Source organism: Martes martes (assembly GCF_963455335.1).
Source record: "Martes martes genome assembly, chromosome: 9".
Taxonomy (NCBI): Eukaryota; Metazoa; Chordata; class Mammalia; order Carnivora; family Mustelidae; genus Martes; species Martes martes.
Genome location: NC_137896.1, coordinates 3,511,398 through 3,532,335, shown reverse-complemented (window position 1 = coordinate 3,532,335; position 20,938 = coordinate 3,511,398). Strand labels below are relative to the sequence as shown.

Here is a 20,938-nt window from a genome sequence, read left to right as displayed (position 1 = left end):
GGGGGGGCTCTTTTCGCTAACAGGATCCCCTTTACTGTTTATTGCAGAGCTGGTTTAGTTATAAATTCTTTTAGTTTCTGTTTGTCTTGGAAACTGTTGACCTCTCTTTCCATTCAGAATGATGGAAAAAGTATTCTTGGATAAATAATACTTGGATAAAGTATTCTTGGCTGCATATTTTTCTCATTTAGTAACCTGAGCAATCATGCCAGCCCTTTCTGGCCTGCCGGGTCTCTGTGGATTGGTTTGTTTCCAGCCTTATATGTCTACCCGTGGTGGGTTGAGGACCTTCTGTCTCAAGCTGCTCTCAAGATTTTCTCTTTATCTTTGAAATCTGCAAGTTTCCCTCTAATATATTGAATTTTTGACCTATTTTATCGATTTTTAGGGGGCTTCTCTGTACCTCCTGTACTTGAATGCTCGTTTCCTTCCCCAGATTAGGGAAGTTCTCAGCTATAATCTGTTCAAATAAACCTTCTGCCCCTCGCTCCCTCTCTTTATCTTCTGGAATTCCTATTTATACAGATATTGTATTATTTTGCTTTATGGAATCACTGAGTTCTCTAAATTTCCCTTCATGATCTAATAGTTTTCTTTCCCTCTTCCTTTCAGCTTCCTTATTTTCCACCATTTTATCTTCTATATCACTCATTCTGTCCTCTGCTTCATTCATCCTTATTTTTGTAGCCTCCACTTGGAATTGCATCTTGGTAATAGCATTTTTAATTTTGGTCTCACTAGATTTTAGTTCTTTTATTTCTAAAGTAAGGGATTCTCTAGTGTCTTTTAGTGTCCAAAACCCAAGAACCAAGAAACCAAGAACCAAAGTCACCAATGTTTAAGGGCAGGAGAACATGGATGTCTCAGCTCAAGCATAGAGAAGGAGCTCATCTCCCTCCACCTTTTTGTTCTATCCAGGCCATCCACAGATGGTTCAATGTCCACCCACATTGGTGATCTTCTTTACTGAGTCTTCTGAGTCAAAAACTCCTCTCTTCCCAAGATACCAATGAGAACACTCAGAAATAATATCCTCCCAGCCATCTGAGCATCCCATGGCCCAGTCAAGGTGACATATAAAATTAACATCACACCAGGCAGACTTCTATTACCCAAATGGGGATACTTTTGAGAGTGAAAGGGAGTGCTGTTGATAATTATACCAAGACAACAAGCATAGAAAGGGCAGTCCCATGTTCACTGGGAGGCATGGTCACAGAGCTGACAACTGCCCCTGTCCCAAAGCCCATTGCATAGATACCTGCCAGCTCTAGCAGCAGAGAGGAGGGGAGAGGCAGGGGACCCCACATGGTCACACTGGCTGTGCTACATGACCCGTCCTTGGGACACATGTTCAGCAAGGGAGAGCCCAGCATGCCTGGTTGTTTTATATTAACCCCAAAAGGGCATAGTACAAAACTGATGTGCTTTTATGAGCTGAAACATGTCCTCACTTCTGTTGCTTCAGCTGCAGACCCTTCTTCAAGGACGGCCTCCCTCTCCTTCCTGAGTTGAGGATCTCTGCCAGAGATGGTGGGACTCTGTGGACAGCTTGCTGCAGCCACTAGAGGGACACCCAATTGGTGCCACGACTCACGTACTTCATCAAAAGGAGCAAATTGTTTTTGTTTTTTAAAAAAGATTTATTTATTTACTGAGAGAGAGAGAGAGAGCACACAAGGGCAGAGGGAGGGGCAGAGAGGGAGAGAGAATCCCAAGCAGACTCCCCACTGAGTGTGGAACCCAACTTGGGGCTCAGTCTCACGACCCTGAGATCATGACTTGCACCGAAACCTAGAGTTCAGACGATCAACCCACTGAGCCACCCCGGGGCCCCAAAGCAAATTGTTGTTGAGAAGGACCAAGGTTCCCAATTCTAATGTCAGCAGCATCAATAGTGAGTGTGAGCACAGCTTTGTTGTCATTATTGGCCTGGGAGGGACAATCGTCTCCCCCACTCAGGACTTACTCTTCTACTGTGCTCTCTTATGACAGACCACTACAGAGGCCTGCAGGGCTGGCCAGTGGGGACACAACATATGCTCTAAACTGTGCATATTTCTGGTCGTGGGGGGCTGGTTCTGGGGCACCCTCTCCTCCCTGTATGGCAGAGATCCTGCCTGGAGCATACCTGCGTGTCTTGGAGCCCCAGCAGCTGGAGGGGCCTTGCTGCTGCCCAGGTCCCCCTCCCTGCAGACACTGGGAATTGTTATGGGACCCTGTTCTGAGCCCAGATACAGGGGGGTCTCAGGGAGTCAGGGCTCCTTGCACAAATCTTTGACCAAGGGGACATAAGCGGTGGTGTCAAGTCCTTTTCTTTTTCTGCCCACAGAGGGACCATTCTGAGGGTGTCCCTTATACACAGGGTGGCCCTGTGTCACTGATTGCCTGGGACAGTCCCAGTTACACCTGCTGCCTTGTTGTCTTGAGATATCACGTGCCTTCGTTCTTGTGAGGGTCCAGTTTATAGGATAAGTAGCTGCTATCCCTCCTTATTCAGCCTTTGCGGGACACAGCAAGGGGTGGCTTCCCTGCAGTTTCCCTCGCTCCTGCTCTGGGTCTGCCTCCCTCAGCTCAGCCTGGGGTTGGGGAGGAGACAGAGCCTTCCAGATGCTAGGAACGGGGGGACAGTACGCTCAGCTGAGCCTCAGAGGCAGAGTGGGCTCAGTTCCCAGGAGGACGCAGGGACACAGAAGCTCACCCAGGTGGTGGAGGGCTTTCTAAAGAAGGGACATTCAGGGGAAAAGGAGAAACAGGTTCTAGGGAGGGCTGGGGGCACTCAGATGTGTGTGCAGGGACCTGGGGTGGAAATTCCTGAATCCTTAGTTCAGAGAGAAGCCTGGAAGGAGTGCTCCCAGTTTGCTGCTCCCCCTAAATCCCAGCCTGGGGCATCTTCCTGTCAAAGGTAAAGAAGGAGGAATCAGAGGAGAGGAAAGGGATCCAGGAGACTCCTTCCACTGCGGGGGCAGGGGCGGGGGAGGCATGGAGAAGGAGCCCGCAGACCACATCAGCTGCAGGGCATGAGAGGTGCCGACTGGAGAGAGCGGTGGGGGAGGGGGAGGGGAAAGGCTGGAACTGAGACAGGGAGAGAGAGTGAGGCAAGAGGAGAGAGTCCAGGAGACCACAGCCGATGGAGACCCGGAGGTAGCCGGGAAGGAAAAGTCCGAGAGTCAGAGAAAAGTTGAATGAACGCACAGAAGGATGAATGGGTGGGCGGGCGGGCGGATGCACGGGTGGATGGATGCCAACAAGTTCCCTCCTGCTGCTTCAGCTCCAGAGGTCTGGCTGTTCTCAAAGTCGGCTCCCGAGAGACCCCCACTCCGCCTCCTCCCCACACCAGTGGAAGAAACGGAGCCTGGTCCCAACCCCAACACAGCAGCCTTCTTGACTCAGTGTTCTTGCTATAAAATAGGTTCGTCTTCCCAGCTGCCAGGGGTGTGGAGTGCGGTGGGATTAACTGATTACTTCTAAACCCTCTGGCATGTGGTGGGCCCTCCACCGGGCGGCTGCGTGGAGAACTGTATTTTTAACTGAGATGTCGCTTACGTATCCTAAAGTCACGATTTGGAAGTGTACAAATCAGCGGTTGCTAGTGTATTCACAAGGTTGCGTGGCCATCACTGCCATCCAAATCCAGATCTTTCTTATCACCCTATAAAGAAACCTCGCACCCATCAGTGGCCGCCCCCCATTCCCCACTCCCCAGCCCCCGGCAAACACTAATCTGCCTCCTGTATCTCTGCTGCTCGTTTCTTCCTAAAGGGAACCCCACACCCACTGTCGCTCTGTGTCTGGCGTCTTTCACCGAGCACCGTGGTCTCAAGGCTCATCCGGTGACCACGGATCCCCACGTCCTTCCCCCTCACTGTCCAGTAAGATCCCATTGTATGGATGCATTTCAGTTCGGTTATCCACTCACCAGCCCGTGTGTATCTGGGTTGTTTCCACTTTTTGGCTATTGCAAGTTGTCATGCTGCCCTGAAGAGCCAACTGACGTTTTCTGGTGAGACGTGTTTCCAGCTCCCCCGGGGTCGGCGCGCAGCGTGGGAGTGGTGGGGAGTGCTGGGGAGTGCCGGGTCGCACAGCAGCTCCGCGCTCAGCTTTCTGAGGAATTGCTGAACTGGTTTCCAGGGTGGCCGCACCGTGGTGCGTTATGAGCATTTGTTTTTCACCATTGATCGACATCCCTGCAATGCTTTGCAAAGGGTTCGAGGAGCTCTTCCCCTCATTCCTAACACACAGCGGAAAATGGAAGAAGGGAATGCGGATTGTATATGAATACACGTTGGCTAGAACGGCAGGGCGGGTGAATTTCAGAAAACATAGATCGGCTGCCTGCATGATGCCCTTGGGGGCCATTTCCACCCCACCCCCCAAACAGCAGACAACTCCATCCAGGCCGGGCACCTTCAGCGCCCCGGTTGGGGAACCTTGGACCAGCTCTGCGGCGTCCATCCGAGTGGCCACGAGAGGGCGCGCCGTCCCTCCCTCGAGCCGGACATTCCTGGAGACGACTTGGTTTCTGAGTTTCTTTCTGTCCAGCGCCGCAGCCTTGCAATGCTGACCCCTAGGGCTCACCCGCAGAACTTCCCAAGGGGACAGTAGCAGGCTTAGACTCTTCACCTCAATCAGCACGTGGACGAGAGAGATGACCGGTGGGACTCTGACAGCTGGAGGCAGTCTAGCCTTGAAACCTCGTCTCTGTGGTCACTCCAACGACCTTGAACCTGTGTCCACCTCCGTAAGATGCTGAGAAGCAGGGCGTGAGGGGTCCCCGAGGGAAGGCATAGGGCCAGCACACGGCCACGGTAGGTGCCCCGGAAATGACAGCCACTGCTCTGTATATTTCCGTTTGACTCAAAAAGGGTTTGGGGCCGTTTAGAGTCATTCGCAAAATTCAGCACCAGAAGACAAGTGATTCGACTGGGCCTTGGAGAGACAAGACCGTACAAAGACAAAGGAAAGAGAGGGGCACCCGGGCGGCTCAGTCTGTTAAACCTCAGAATCTTCATATCCGCTCAGGTCTCGATCTCAGGGTCATGAATTCAAACTTTGCGTTGGTCTCCACACCCAGCGTCCTGAAGAAAGGAAGGAAGGAGGGAGGGAGGGGAGAGCAGGGGCATGAAATGGGGCCGGGACAGGGACAAGGGGGAGAAGGGGACTGTTCTTGGAAAAGTCATCTCTAGGTCGGTCACAGTGCCCCAGGTGCAGCTCCAGGACCGCCACGGGGCTGAGTACCCGCTCCCTCAGCGTTGGCTCCCCTGGGCCATTTGGAAGGAGATTTTAAGTGTGTGCAGGGAATGGATTTTTAAGATAAAACAGGAGACTTAAAAGAACGAATCATTTCAGCCCCAGACCACTGCAGGGCACACACTGATTTTCTTCTGACTTGGGTTTGGACGTCGGGAGTCTCTGTCTTTTGCTTTCAGGAAATAAAACAGACTCCCAGTGGCTAAGAGAGAAACACACACAAACACACACCCAGTGGCTGTGTGCACCTTCTCCAGTGCCCAACCTCTTCCTCAACTGAGCCACACGAAGACACTGATACTTTTTGAGGGAATGCTGCTTTTCTCTCTAAAAAAAATCTATCAAGTTAAAAATCCATGTCACATAAAAGTAATCATTTTGTTTATTTCTATTTTTTTAGAACATTCTTTACTCAAAGTTTGTCTTAAAAGAGCGACTGTCACTAAGATTCCTTTGTATTTTTTCTTTCTGTTTCATGGAGATACAACACAGCATTGTATAAGTATATATTGTGTATATATGTGAAATGATCACACTAAGTTCATTAACATCCATCATTTCATAGAGATACAAAGAAAGAATGAAAGAAAGAGAAAGAAAGAAAGAGAGAGAGAGAAAGAATGAGAGAGAGAGAAAGAAAGGAGAAAGAATGAAAAGGAGGGAAGGAAGGATGGAAGGAAAGAAAGAAAATGTTTTTTCCTTGTGGTGAGAATTGCCAGGATCCTCTCTCCTAGCAGCCTTCGGATGTGGCACACGGCAGGTAGCCATGGTCCTCCCGTTGTGTGTCCATGTCCAGGGCTGGCTTCTCTTAGGGCTGGAGGTTCAGACCTTTGGGCCACATTCCTCCAATTCCTCTGCCCCACTCCCCACTCCCGCCGCTGGTGCCCACAGATTTGATCTCCATTTCTATGAGTTTGGCTTTTGTTTGTGTTTTTTAGGCTCCTCACAGAAGTGAGATCACAGTGTCCGTCTTTTGCTGTCTGGCTTATCTCACTCAGCATGACGCCCTCAAGGTCCGTCCATGCTGTCACAAATGGCAGGATTTCCTTCTGTTTTATGGCTGCAGAACATTCCCCTATGTACTGCCCACATCGTCGTCTTCTTCTTTTTTTTAATTTATTAACATATAATGTATTATTAGCCCCAGGGGTACAGGCCTGTGAATTGCCAGGTTTACACACTTCACAGCACTCACCATAGCACATACCCTCCCCAGTGTCCATAACCCCACCACCCTCTCCCTCCCCCACTCCCCCTGGGCAACCCTCAGTTTATTTTGTGAGATTAAGAGTCTCTTATGGTTTGTCTCCCTTCCGATCCCATCTTGTTTCATTCCCTACCCCCCAAGCCCCCAACATTGCATTTCCACTTCCTCATATCAGGGAGATCATATGAGAGTTGTCTTTCTCCAATTGACTTATTTCGCTAATCATAATACCCTCTAGTTCCATCCATATCATCACAAATGGCAAGATTTCATTTCTTTTGATGGCTGCATAGTATTCCATTGTATATACATACCGCATCTTCTTTATCCATTCATCTGTTGATGGACATCTAGGTTCTTTCCATAGTTTGGCTATTGTGGACATTGCTGCTATAAACATTTGGGTGCACGTGCCCCTTCGGATCACTACGATTGTATCTTTAGGGTAAAAACCCAGTAGTGCAATTGCTGGGTCATAGGGTAGCTCTATTTTCAACTTTTTGAGGAACCTCCATGCTGTTTTCCAGAGTGGTTGCACCAGTTTGCATTCCCACCAGCAGTGTAGGAGGCTCCCCTCTCACCACATCCTCGCCAGCATCTGTCATTTCTTGACTTGCTAATTTTAGCCATTTTGACTGGTGTGAGGTGGTATCTCACTGTGGTTTTGATGTGTATTTCCCTGATGCCGAGTGATGTGGAGCACTTTTTCATGTGTCTGTTGGCCATCTGGATGTCTTCTTTGCAGAAATGTCTGTTCATGTCCTCTGCCCATTTCTTGATTGGATTATTTGTTCTTTGGGTGTTGAGGTTGCTAAGCTCTTTATAGATTTTGGATACGAGCCCTTTATCTGATATGTCGTTTGCAAATATCTCTCCCACTCTGTCAGTTGTCTTTTGCTTTTGTTGACCGTTTCCTTTGCTGTGCAAAAGCTTTCGGTCTTGATGTAGTCCCGATAGTTTTTTGCCCTTGCTCCCCTTGCTTTTGCACCCACATCTTCTTTATCCACTCATTGGTTGTTGGATGTTTAGGTCTCTTCCATGTTTTGGCTCTTGTGGGGAAGGCGGCTAAGAACAGGGGCGTGTGCATCTCCTTGACATAGTGATTTCATTTCCCGCAGATACGTGGGGGTATATGTTCCAATATTTGCAGGATCTTGAGGCTGTTCTCATCACGCTCAGTGCTGAGAGCTCAAAAGCTCTCCTCTGAGACTGGGAGTAAGACTAGCTGTCCATTCTCATGGCTCCTACTTAACATGGGGCTGGAACCCTTCGTCAGAGCAATGAAGCAAGAGGAAAAAAAAAAGCATCAGAACTGGAAAGGAAGAAATAAAATTATCTCTATTTGTAGATGACATGATTTTATATGTAGAAAACCCTAAAGACTCCCCCCAAAATGGTTAGATCTAATCAACTAATTCAGTATAGTTGCAAAACCAAAATTAACCAGAATTAAATGTGCAGTTCCGTGAATTAAATACATTCATAATGTTGTTCTGTTAACAGAACCTTCAGAACATCTCCTCTTCCCAAACTCCAGCCGTCCCCATGGAACGCTAACTCTCTCTTTCTCTTTTGCCAGCCCCTGGCAACTGCCCTTCCACTTCTGCCTCCACAAGTCTGGCTCTTCCAGGGACCTCATTTAGAAAGGAATCAGGGAGGCCTGGGTGGCTCAGTCAGTTAAGCCTCTGACTTTTGGTTTCAACTCAGGTCATGATTTCAAGGTCATGAGGTCCAGCCCTGCCTCGGGCTTCATGGCCAGCCAGGAGTCTGCTTGAGTCTCCCTCTCTCTCCCCCTTGCCCCTCCCCCCTCTAAAATAAATACACAAATCTTTAAAATTAAAAAAAAAATGGAATCATCCCGTATTTTCAGAGCCTGTGTCTTTGCTTGGTTGTGGTATTGGTATCATGGCCTCAAGGTTCATCCATGTGCACGCAAGTTCAAAATTTCCTTCCTTTTAAAGACAGGGAATTTTCCACTGTAGGGACAGACCACATTTTGCTTCTCCACTCATCTGTGGATGGACACTTGGGTTGCTTCTACATTTTAGTTTTTGTGAATAATGCTGCTGTGAACACAGGTGGGGAGGTACCTTCGAGGTCCCGCCTTCATTTCTTTTCTCTGTAAATCCAGAAGTGGGATTGCTTTTGGACCACTGGGTAATTTTATTTTTAAGTTTTTTGAGGAACCTGCATACCGTTTCCTGCAGCTGCCTCATTTTGTCCTTTATACTGTGTATACCCTAAACATCACACAGTCCCACCAACAGTGCACAAAGGTTCTCATTTCTCCACATCCTCACCAAGACTCATTTTTTTGTGTGGTTTTTTTTTATATGTTTAAAAAACAGTGGGTTCGAGATGGTATCCCATTGTGGTTTGGGTTTACATTTCCCCAGTGATGGCTGGTGTTGAGCATCTTTTCATGGGCTATAGGCCATTTGCTTGTCTTCTTTGGAGAAATGTCTGCTCAAGTCCTTTGCCCATTTTTGAACTGGGTTGTTTGTTCTTCTGCTGTTGGGTTTGAGGCGTTCTCTAGCTATTCATATAAAGGCACAATTTGCAGACATTTTCTCCAGTTCTGTGGGTTGCCCATTTAACACCTTTGATTTGTGAGTATGTTGTCATGTCTGTGTCTTACTCTCTCTTTCCCACCAAGGCTTGGGGGAAGGAAACGTCAGGGAGGCTGGGACTGAAAATTCAGGCACAGCTGGAACCAGGGGCTTGGACAAAGCCAGCAGTCCCAGTATCCTCCGTCTCTGGGATCCTCTCTCTTCCATGTTGTTGAAACTCTGAAGTATGTGATGACCTCCAGAATCGCAGGCCATCCTCTCCGGGGCTGGTGGATTAAAGGGGCTTCTCTCCCCTAGTCCAGTGAAATCCCAGGTATGTGTCTCCCCGGACCGACTTTCCTGAACCCGTCGCTGAGGCCAGCTGTGGGGACTTTGCTGATGGGTCAGACTGGGTCATGCGCCCACCTCTGGCATTGGGGAGAGGTCTTGGTTCTACTGGGGCTAAAGAGGGAGCTGCCCTGAGGGAAATAGAACTTTTGTTACCAGCAGAGGGGGACAGAGGCTACAAAACAGATGCTCACTGCATGTAAGTGGGCCTGGGAAGGCAGTGACCAGGGCCAATGCCTATCCTCTATAATCCCAGCCCAGTGGGTACGGGGTCGATGCATGGGTACATGGCTGCAGTCCTGTGGTGCGTGCCCAACAGAATATGCACACAGTGCAGGGGGCTTGACAAGCAGGAACCAAATGCATGAGGAGGAGAAGCAAGGGAGGCTGAAGGAAAGGCTTCAGAGAAGACACTATGCTTATGCTGGGTCCTGAAGGATGAATAGGAGTTTGCCAGAACATGCCCAGTGGGCTGGGGAGAGAACTAAGGCACTGAGACATCGACTGGGGTTTGAATCCTCTTTCTCATCCTAACTTCCTAGGACAAGTTACTTCTTCTTTCTGAGGCTTAGTCCCTTCCTCTAAAAAGCGAGGTGATCCTAGTACCTCCCTACAGGAGCTGATGGAGGAGAAAATAGGAGGCAGCTCGGGATGAAGTTCTCATCTATACAGTGGAGATGATAATTCTACCTTCTTCAAGCAGTTGTCCTAAAGATTATACGAGTATAGGTATACGCTGCTAGCGTTCCTATTAGTTGTTGTTACATTGTTACAAAGTTCTAAAGATGAGGAGTGGTAAGGACAGGAAATGCTAGAAGCAGGTGGGTAGGATGTCCAGTAGCGTCCACGACCAGCGCTGCACTCAGTAGCCCTGTGGCCAGGGACCGTATGTTCCTCTATGTGGCCTGCCCTTCTGCATCTGTGAAATGGACAACGTGATTGCACCTGGCCGCCGAGTTGCTAGGGTTTGAACAGGAGGTTTCCTGGGCGGAGCTGCGCCTGGAAGATGCTGCGTGTCCCGCTGGGGCTCTGAGGACCTCTGCCTGGTACACTGAGTCAGTCACTCTGCTGGTTACAGGAACCTCTCCAGATGACCCTGATGATCCGGAGGGTCCTAAGCCCACCTTGGGCCGGGACTCTGCCTCCAAGGCAAACCCCCCAAAGTCAGCAGAGGCGGCTGGAGCCCTTTGAAGCCTCGCTGGGGGAGCGGTGGTGACTGGTGGGAGCTCTCAGGGGGACGGGGCGGGGGGATGCTGGCACAGTTCTAATCCTTGAGCCAGTTGGTGGCTACGAGGGTGTCCCACATACAGTACGCATTAAAAATAGTTATGGTTTTAGTTTTATTTTTCACAAAGATTGACAACGCCTGTCATGGTGTATTAGCACAACAATGGCTTCTCCGTCGTGAGCAGGTAAATTAAAGGCAGCCAAGGCGTCTCCCACCCTGGAGAGTCGGGCGCTAGCACAGTCCAGACTCACCCGCCTCTCGCCTCTCGTTTCCCCCTCCGCGGGTCCATTTTGCAGCCCCGGACGCTGGCGCTGAGGGTCCCGCAGCGGCTCTCCCTGGGCAGCCTCCCCACGCTGTGAACTGCGGCTGCCCCTCCTGCCCGCTGTCCGGTTAACGCCTGCAGGGCGCCCCAGGCCCTGAGGTCCCGCAACCCGGGATGCGGCGCCCGGCGGGTCCGGGTCCGAGATCAAGGTCAAGGCGGCGCCCCTGGGCGCCCCCGCCCGGCCGAGGGGCGGGCCAGCGTGGTGCCCCGCCCGCGCCCGGCCCCGCAGCCCCGCCCCCGCCCCTCGCAGCCCCGCCCCCGGCCCTCGCAGCCCCGCCCCCGCCCGCACCCCCAGCCCAGCCTTCCGCACCCCCGGGCTCTGCGCGGCGCTCCGCGGCCCCCGGCAGACGCGGCCCGGAGCGGCCCTCCGGCGCGATGCGCGGCCGGGGCGGGGGTCGCGCCCGCTGGCCGGCGCCGGTGCGCTCGCTGCTGCGCGCCTTCGGGACCCGGGACGCCGCCGCCGCCGCCCCAGGCCCCGCGCAAGGTAAGCGCGCGCCGCGGGGAGGGGCCGGGGGGCTCGGGGCCGGGGAGCGAGCACGCCGGGAGCCCGCGCCCTGCCCTCGGCCGCTGCGGGGTGGCCAGGACCCCGGCGGCGCCCCCCGGCACAGAGGTGGGCGCTTCCCGGCTCCGGCTGTCCTGCAGCCGAGGCGGGCGACTCTGCCCCAAACGAGGGCGGTGCGCGCAGTGGTCCGACGCTGGCCTTGGGGTCTTGGGGCCGTCGTGGCTGGAGACCCACTTCCGCTAGCTGCGTGTGCTGTGCGCAGAGCACTTGCCTTCGTGCGGCATCTGTAAAATGGGGGCGGTCCAGTGTTTGCGCCTTGGGGCAGTAGATAGGATCACGTGGGCAGCGCCCCCAACCCAGTAAGAGTTCCGCACGTGTTCCATTGTCCCCCTGCCCCCCAGGAGGACAGCGGGCCACCACCTGTGTCAGGCAGGAGAGGCCAGGGCCCCTGCAGGCAGACACCTGGTCCTGGAGAGGGTCCAGCTGAAGTTAAAGGGACAGGATCTCAGGAGAGGGCCTGAGGAAGCCGAAAAAGGTTGAGAGCGCCACCTGCCCAGAGAAGAGGCGCTGGGAGTGGGAGGGGGCTTAGGGTCCCCGGTGGCCACTGGTGCATTTGGTGCCCAGAAGGCTGAATGCCGTTGGGCCAGAGGAAACTTAGACCACTGTTTGCAGACTGGCCTCCTGGTGAGAATCCCCTATTACAAGCAGCTTCCCCCTGGGCGGGTTGGGGGTACCACCCTCGGCCTGCCCCTCAGATTCACCTGGAATGGATATTTTTAATCAGTGCCCCCAGGTGGTTTTGGGATCAAGCCAGTCTGGAAACTGGCTTGGAAACCTCAGTAGCATTTTATTGGTGGCTCTCAGGTTGGGTGATTCTGTGCCCCCCCATTTTTGATTGCGACAACTCCCCCCCTAATTACTACTAGCATCTAGTACGGAGAAGCCAGGCGTGCCTCGGAACAGCTGTGATGCCCAGGACCGCCTCCCCCCGTCCCCCCAGGAAAGAAAAGAGGAGAATGATCGAGTACACAGTGCCAGCCCTGCCGAGGTTGGGAAACCGAGGCACCCGGAGTCAGGGGGTCTAGAAGGCAGTGACGCTGGGGTTGATGCTGGGGTTTGGGGACCAGCAGGTAGCCCACGGGAGCCAGCTTTACCAGGCCCTCTGTGGTGCCCTGGATGTGAGAAGCCCATGGCTGAAGCTTTGGGAGACCAACCTGTGGTTAAGGGAGCATCTGGAGTCCCAGCGTGAGGATGGACGGCCCTTCTGCTGTGACTCCGTCCCTCTGGAGCACTGAGAACCCACTAATCCTAGACCCTGTGCTGAGCTCTGGGGTACAGCGCTGACCAAGAGTGGGATGCTCCCTGACCCCGGGGTACACACCCTCTAATGGGGGCAGAAGTTCCCACACCCCGTCGCCCCATGCCTGCACACAGGAGGTGCACGCAGAGCTGGCTTCCTCCCAGAAAGCCCCCCTGCCTCACCGTTGGGCACTGAGTTTACAGCCGGTGTATTTGGGGTTGGACTTTGAGAAGGGACAGCCTGAGTCCTGACTCCTAGCCGCTCGGCGGTGCCTGGAGAGCCCTCCCGAGTGTATGGGCTGCCCCGTGGACATTACGCAACTCTTGCCGCACACGTTCATTTCAATTGTTGGGCATTTTTAAAATAGTTCTGTGGCTTCTGTGTAGGCCTTGAAGGCTGGCAGGGCTCAGCCTCTGCTAACCCACTTTTCCCAGGGAGAAAGCCAACTGCGCAGGTGGGGGGGGGTCAGCAGGTGTTTATTCATCCCTGAAAATGGGTCAGGCGCTGACCTAGATGCTGGGCCTGAGGGTAAGGTCAGCTTCCTGCCCTCAGGGAGCTTTTATTCTAGTAGGAGGGAGACCCATAATAGTCGAGGAAGCAAAGAAAACAAGTAGGATAATCCCCGGGCAGAGAACGGCTGGGAAGAAGCTGAGGACCCAGAGCGGGTGACTGAGGATGGGGGCTGTGGGGGGGCGGCGGCCAGGGAAGGTTCTTGGAAGAGGGATATTTGGCGGCAGGTGTGATGATGGGGGAGAAGCAGGGAGCCACGTATGGTAGGGAGTGTGAGCATTCCTAGCAGGAGGGAAAGCTGCAGCAGCAGCCCCGAGATGGGAATTAGCTCGGTAGAAACAGGGAGCAGGAGGGTCACTGAGGCCGCCGACCTGTGAGCAAGGGGCGATGAGGGAACTACACTTGGCGAGGCGAGCAGGTGGACCCGGGACCCCCGGTGAGCCGTGGGGCTTTAACCTGTGCCGTCTGAGGCCACGGGCAGTCTTTAAGCAGAGGGACTGACTGACCTGCTGTATCTGGGAGTGGCTCATTCTGGCCGTCCTGGCTCTTGGTGGGGAGGGGAGATGTTGCTGCCCAGGGGACAGAGGTGGGCAAAGTGGACAGCCTTGGGGGCCTGAAATGCAGGAGAGCTCACAGGCTCCATGTCTGGGGCGGTGGCTCTGTGTATGGCCCTCGAAGGCATCGAAGGAGAGAGGCTGGTGGGGGAGAAGGTCGGCGGGAGGAGGCCGTTCTAGCACGAAGAGGCCTGTGGGACTTCCACGAGGATGTGTGGCGTGGGCGGTGGCATATCTGAGTTTGGAGCCTCCAGGCTGAGGTTCATCCGGGTGGAGCCTTCAGCCAAAGGATGTCACCCGGGAGATGGAGGGGGCCCGAGGCAGAGTGGGGCCGAGTTTCTGGGTTTTAGTGTGGAATCAGATAGGTCGGCCCAAATACCAGATCTCGGTTTGGAGCAAGGGTTCCGGGAGCCAGGGCAGAGCTGGTGGTGTGCCCCCAGCTGTGTGTCCTGACGGCCAGGCCCTGGGAAACGAGGAGCCGAGGGTTGTCCAGCGGCCGCCGGAAGCTCAGCTCCCCTGATTTGCGCGGCTGCCTCTGGGAGTCTGCCCTGGGCGGATCCCAGGTCCCCACCTTAGAGGGCTGAGGGTTCTGTGGCCAGAGCCGCTGCTCTGATTTAGGAACAAATGAGCCACTCATTCTTCCAGACTTCGGGATCTGATTTGGAAGCTCTGACTCGTACTGGGGTATTTCTGTACCAAATGAAGTTGTATGTTTGTTTGTTTGTTTGAAGGGGAAGGCATGATGGATGATATCATGAAACGCCTCAGCTGATGCTCATAGAAGTTGTGGCTTTAGGGGCCGCACAAGGCAGCTGGAAATGTAATGCCTTGTTTCCCTGGCTCAGCTCAGGGCTCAGCGTTGGGGCCGGGCCAGGCTTCCCAGAGGCAGTGACCCCGAAGATGTGGGAAGGATCACAGTTGCCCAATTCTGTTGAAATCGGAATGACAGCCAGCTGTGCGCAGCTGGCTTTTAGGCTAGCAGGGGACTAGACCTCAGGAGCAAAAGGAGTGCTTGCCGGGTCAAGAGGCTGGAAGTCCAGAGCCCGGTGGCTCAGGGGCTCTAGCCAGCGTCCCATTGTCTGTGCAGGACTCGGGCTGGGTCACATCACCTGCCCTTGCACCTGTCACCGTGGCCTGGGAAAGGTGGGGGGCTGGGTGGTAGGGGCCAGGTGTGGACGCCCGTCCCTCAGTAGCCAGGCCCGAGGCCCCAGAAGAGATCAGGGGGTGTCTGCAGAAGAGGGAGAGTGGGTGCTGAACACTGCAAACACCAAGCAGCCCGTCTCCGGCTGCCCCCACCTCCAGCAGTGCGGGGACCCCAGGCCTGGCCTTACCTGACCGGTGGAAGCCACCATGAGTCCGGACCTGCCCTGTGGGCCTCAGCCTTCTCTTTGGGGACAAGTGTGTGCTTGGAGGCAGAAGGCAGTTTGTGACCATCAGGCAGAGAATGCCCTGGCATTCTCTCTGCTTGTCCCTTGTCCGCAGGTATCGGCCATCCTGTTACCTTAAGGAGAGCTGTCTGCTGGTGAGCATGGCCAGATGACCCCGGCGATCGCCCTGCTTTTGTTTCACGGGCACTGAGTGACCCTCAGGCTTTAGAGCAGGTCTGGCCTCTGGTCAGCGCTAGTGGGTATTTGTTGGCTGAACCGTACGTAGTGTGCTCTACGCAGGCAACAGGCTTCTTTGGGGAAAACTATTAATTACTCTAGCGTGTCACGACTGCCTCGTCCAAGTGAGAAGTACGAACGTTACGAACGAGGTGAGCACCGCTCCTTGCGCTTCTCCCGTGCTCCCCAGAGGTGACCCCTCTATTACTGTCTCCCGGGGTTCCCGGCAGACTGTCTGGACACATGTGCGGGGCTCAGAAGCTGTACGGGACGGTTTCCTGTAAGTGTTTTCAAGAAATAGCATCCGAAGGCAGCACATCTTGTTCTGAACCGTGTTGTTTTTGCACACCAGCGCGTCTGGGAGATGTATCTGGGTTAATAGATTCCTTCCAATTGCTTTAGAATATTCCACTGCCGTCTTGGCTTTTCTGCTGCCACCGGCCGTGGAGGTCGCTCTCGGGTCTTCGTGTCCCGGGCGGGGCCGCAGCGAGCGTCCCGCGTGCATCTGTGGGACACCTGGCAAGCGTTCCTCTGTACGGTGCGTTGTCAGAAGCGGGATTTCTGGGGTAGAAGATGCACGCATTTTAAATTGTGTTTGGTGCGGCTGCACAGTTTCCCGAAGACGCGACGCTGCTTGCAACGGCAGTGTCCGAGGCGCCGGCCCTCCAGCTGTCTTGAACTGTTCAGAGTCTCCCATTTCCTCAATTCTACAAAAAATGTGTCACTTCCTTGGTTTAATTTCCATTCCCTAGATTGTTTTGGAGGTTTTTTGGTTCGTTTGTTTGTTTAAGATTTTATTTATTTGAGAGAGAGAGTGAGCAAGAGAGAGCGCACAAGCCAGGGGGAGAGGCAGAGGGAGAAGCAGGCTCCCCATTGAGCAGGGAGCCTGATGCGGGACTTGATCCCAGGACCCTGAGGTCATGACCTGAGCTGAAGGCAGATGCTCAACCCACTGAGCCACCCACGAGCCCTTGGAGGGGTGTGTGTGTGTGTGTGTGTGTGTGTGTGTGTGTGAATTGACCATTTGGTTAAGTTCTGTGAGTTGCCGCTCAGTTGTCAGTTTTTCTGTGGGGTTGTTGGTCCTCTTCTAGATAGTTTGTAGGAACTATTTATGTGTTCTCGAGTCTAATCCTCTACTTGCTGAAGGTACTTATGCTGTCTCTGCGCTTGTCTTTTAGCTTTGTCTATAGTGTCTTTGGTGGAGGAGAAGTTCTTAGGTTGGCTTCTTCTTTTCAGATATAATGGACACGTAACATTGCATTAGCATCAGGTGTACCGCCTAGCGATTCCAAAGTGTATACATTGCAAGATCCCGGCAGTAAGTCTAGTGAACGTCCATCACCACGCATAGTGGCAAGTGTTTTCTTGGGATGAGAACTTTTAAGATCTACTCTCTTAGCCGCTTTCAGATCTGCAGCCCCGAGCTGGTAACTGCCGCCCCCCGCCCCCTCAGTACATCCCCGAGGTTTTAGTCTTGATGTAGCAAAATCTATCAAGCTGCTCCTTGATGTCTTTGCTTTTTGTTTCTTAAGAAATCTTTTTCTGCTCCCGAGTTTAGAGTGGACACCGAGTTTGCCTGGGATGGTCCTGGTTTTAGCACCGACAGTCCTTGTCCCTGTCATTCCTCAGTCCCCAGGGCAAACCAGGATGATGGGTCATAAACATGTGTGTCACGTTTCCTATCAATGGCCAAATAGGTATTTTTTTACATTTCTGTTTCTAATCTGCTGTAGTCCATTTTCATGAATAGAATGTGGTAGAATCCAGATTTTTAGTAGGGAATCCCAGAGTCAAAATGCTCAGTCCGGGAGCTGCAGATTCTGGGGGAAATGTCCTCCCCTGCGCGAGCACAGGGAGGAGAGATGGTCTGGAGGGCGGTGGGGGCTTTGGGTGGTTTCCTTTGCCCAGGATCACAAAGCAGATCCCGTCTTCTGAACCATAAATGGAAGCTGGTTTTGGGTAAGAGTTTGTTTTCTGATTCTATAACGTATGTGACTTATTGATATGATTTCCATGTGAGTATGCATTCATTCATTAATTCCTTTGACTGTGAAGCGGCAACTCATAGGGGCCAGCTGTTCAGAAAAGTCTAGACGAGCCTCCTTGCTGCCCCAGCTGCTTTCCACAGCCGGGCCCCCTGGGAGGAGACCCTCCCCATGTGCCGCCCAGACAAGCGCTCACAACTTCCTCATGGTAGACCCAGGGCACTGGGTTCCCCCAACCCCTCCGTTGTTTGAGCTTCATTGAGGCAACTGCTGCCTTTGGGATTTCTACCAAAATGCAGTTTTAGGAAATACAGTTTTAAGGACAATTAACAACAACCGCCCACACCCCTCGCATCGGTCTTCTCCGAGCCAGCCTGGTGGCCTGGCTGGGATGGTACCACTGGGGCCCAGCAGGCTCCTGGCAGACTCAGGACCACACGGCATACTCTGTGGTCCTGGGGCAGGGAGGATGGGGGTGGGGAGGGGTGCAGGTGCATGATGCGGGTGTGGCGCCCTCTGTAGGCTAGTGGCCTGGGTTACCTGGGAAGGGGTTGATTTTGTGTGATTGGCATGTTTCTGGGAAGGTGACGGGTTCCACCTGTCACTGAGTGTGGGTGAATATATGTGTCTTCATAAGGCCTTGCTCCGAGTGGAATCCAGCAGTCCCGGGTCCTCAGAATTGGGACTCCCGTCTTCTCCCGCCCTTGGGTGTTGCTCTCCGTCTTCAGGTGTGGGCTGGACCTCTGCCGCAGGTGTCCCCGGGTCTCCAGATGGCGGGTGGCAGACTGTTGGACTTCTTAGCCTCCATGATGCATGTGAGCCAGTGCCTGTAATCAGTCTGGTTGTCTGCGCCAACATATCTCCTGTCGCTTCTGTTTCCCTGGGGACCTGAGTCGTACGGCTAGTATGTTAGTTTGCTGGGGTCCCCATAACACAGCACCACAGACTGGGGGCCTTAAGCAACACAAATTTGATTTCTCAGCCTTCTGGAGGCTGGACGTCCACGATCGAGGTGTGGGCAGAACTGGTTTCTCTGGAGGCCTCTCGCTTTGGCTTGCAGATGGCTGCCTCCGCATGTGGCCTTTGTCCTCTCTGTGTGTTGCCCTGGTGGCTCCTCCATGTCCACATTTCCTCTGCTTCTAAGCATACAGTCAGACTGGAGCAGGGCTCCCGCTAATGGCCTCATTTTATCTTAATGACGTCTTTAAAGTCCCTGTCTCCAGATAGATTCAAGGGCATAAGTGTGTGAATTTTGAGGGACACAGTTCAGTCCAGACCTGCACCATGTCGGTGCTGCCGGGAGCTGGGAGCTCAGCCGGGACTGTGGGTTTCAGATCCTTGCTACATGGGCTGCCCAGGGGGACGGAGGTCCCAAGAGGGAGCCTCCTAAGAGAAACAGGCTCAAGTTCTGTTATCTCTGATGATCTGGCCCTGGAGGTCGCCCAGACGCAGGGGTGAGGGCTGGCTCCCGTCCCTCGGTGGGGGCGGTCCAAGGTCACATGGTGAGGACATGGGAGGTGGGAGGATGCTGGGGCCGTAGTTGGAAATTAGCATCTGCCACACTGTCTGAGAGACCCCTCCCCTCGCTGCACCGAGCCTAACGCACGCTCTTCTGAATTCCCGGTCACACGGTGTGTGATCGTGTGAAAAAGGGTTAACGGAGCCAGCCCGTCTGCTTTCCTCAGAAAGGCTGCTTCCGCCGGCACCTGCACCGCTGGGCTTCGGGACGGGTCCCGGTGTTTTCGGACGGATCAGAGCGCCTCGCTGCTCCTCTGCTGTGTGCAGACCGTGGGCTTTACGCCAGGCGCCTGCTTTCCCTCCGGGCCTCTGGCTTCCTGGTTGTGCCGGGTAGAGCATATCTTCGGAACCAGCCCCCGGTGCCAGCTGTGGTACTGGTCTCTAAGGGGCTTCCCTGGGAGACAGGAGTTCACAGGTGTTGTCAGATCTTGCTGCTGGAGGACCTGAGCACTGTCAGCAGGCCACCGTTGGGAGAGGTTTCTGGAAGCTCATGCCTGGATTCCCCTGGGCTTCACTCTGCACACCTTTTCCCTTTGCCGGTTGTGCTCAGTGTCCTTTCACTATAATAACTCGTGGCTGGGCATTTGACTGTCGCTGAGTCCCAGGAGTCCCCCTGGTGACTCCCTAAACCTGGGCCCTCACCCAGGAGTCACGTGTTTGCCCCCCCCGGTTAATGACCCGTCTTCCCTGCCAGATGTTCAGCTCTCGCGGCCGAGCCGTGCCATGCCGTGCCCACAGCTCGGTGCCCGGCGTGCATAGCACACACTAGGTGCACTACAAATTCTGTGGCCCTACTGAGCACATGAGTGGCAGTCTGTGGTGGGAAACCTCCTCTCTCCTGGCCCCATGGAGAAAGCCATCCTACACTCGGTAGCACCTACCTTCACGGGGCTGGGCGCAGGCCGCCGGCCTCTTCGTATGCGTCTCTGAGTGGCTCCCACGTTCTGTGGAACGCACATCGTATTTTTAGACGGTATTGTGTGATCTACGTACCATTTCTCCAACAAATCGTGACTGGGTGCGTGTAGGCTGTGGGGCCCTATTCTCCATACCAACCCGTGTTCTGTGTACAAGTTCCCTAAGAGACACCTGGCAGACACCATTACCTAAGCCTTAATCAAAGTGTCCCCACCTGTCCCCGCCCCCGGCCCCCTGTCCACCCCACCCCGTTCCTCCCACCATAAGCATGGTCTCTCAGCAGGTGGACAGGCGTCCCGCTGCCTACGGGGTGCGCCTTACAGATACTGATGGGAGCTCCCTGCCGCTTCCCCAAAGCACAGGAACTAAAAATCGGCTGCACTCAACGTGGTTGCTAATAGGAGCCAAGAGCCTTATCTGTCCCCTTGCGAGTGTCAGAGCCGTGGGAGGAACCGGACCTTATCCGATGGCTGCGAGTCCTCCGACCCGTGTAATTCCCACTCCCTGTGAGGACCAGGACGCCCGGACTGCAGAGGCTTGCTGCAAATTTCCATTTCTATTTGTATTTTAATGGCCTTGTTGCCTGTGCTTTTTTTCCATAATCCACACAAAGTCATGGCAGATTTTTACCTCTGGGGGAAGCATGGGGATGATGAAAAGAAACACCTCTCCTCTTTGTAGATGAAAGTGATCTCCAACGTGGAGAACTATGGTCATGGGTCCCAGTGCCAGGTACTTGATGCTTCTCATTTGCATTGGGTTGCCTGGGAGTCACTGCAGTGCGGGGACCTGGGAGAAGCCACCGTGAAGTCACCCCGCGGGGACAGCGGTCATCCTGGCGGCCGGAGCCGACTCCGGGCTGAGAGCTGTGCTCCATCTGCTCATCCGTCCTCGTGTGTGGGGAGGAGCTACAACCCCATTTGACAGACGAGGAGAAACAGGTCTCGGAGATCAGATCTCTTGCCGGAGGCCGCACAGCTGGCGGACAGAACTTTTAACCTGGACGGTCTCCTCCGGCCGAGCCTTGATTCCCAGCCGTTTGCTATCCTGACTCTCGAAGTTGATGCTCTCTTCCTTGTGTTCTGGGAGGCAGTACTAGTTCTTAGGACCTAACCTGGCAGCCCTTAATGCGTGACCCAGTTC

General features: G+C 53.8%; 1 protein-coding gene across 1 annotated transcript in view; it reads left to right on the top strand.

Annotated features, from left to right (window-relative positions):
* Positions 1-11,279: 11,279 nt before the first annotated feature.
* The window catches only part of PHACTR3 (phosphatase and actin regulator 3), a gene marked incomplete at its 5' end in the record, with an annotated part of 223,563 nt that continues 213,904 nt past the window's right edge, over positions 11,280-20,938 (top strand). The window contains one exon of the mRNA XM_080812763.1: positions 11,280-11,388. Coding sequence (XP_080668889.1) covers positions 11,280-11,388 — 109 coding nt within the window. The remainder of the gene's footprint in view (positions 11,389-20,938) is intronic.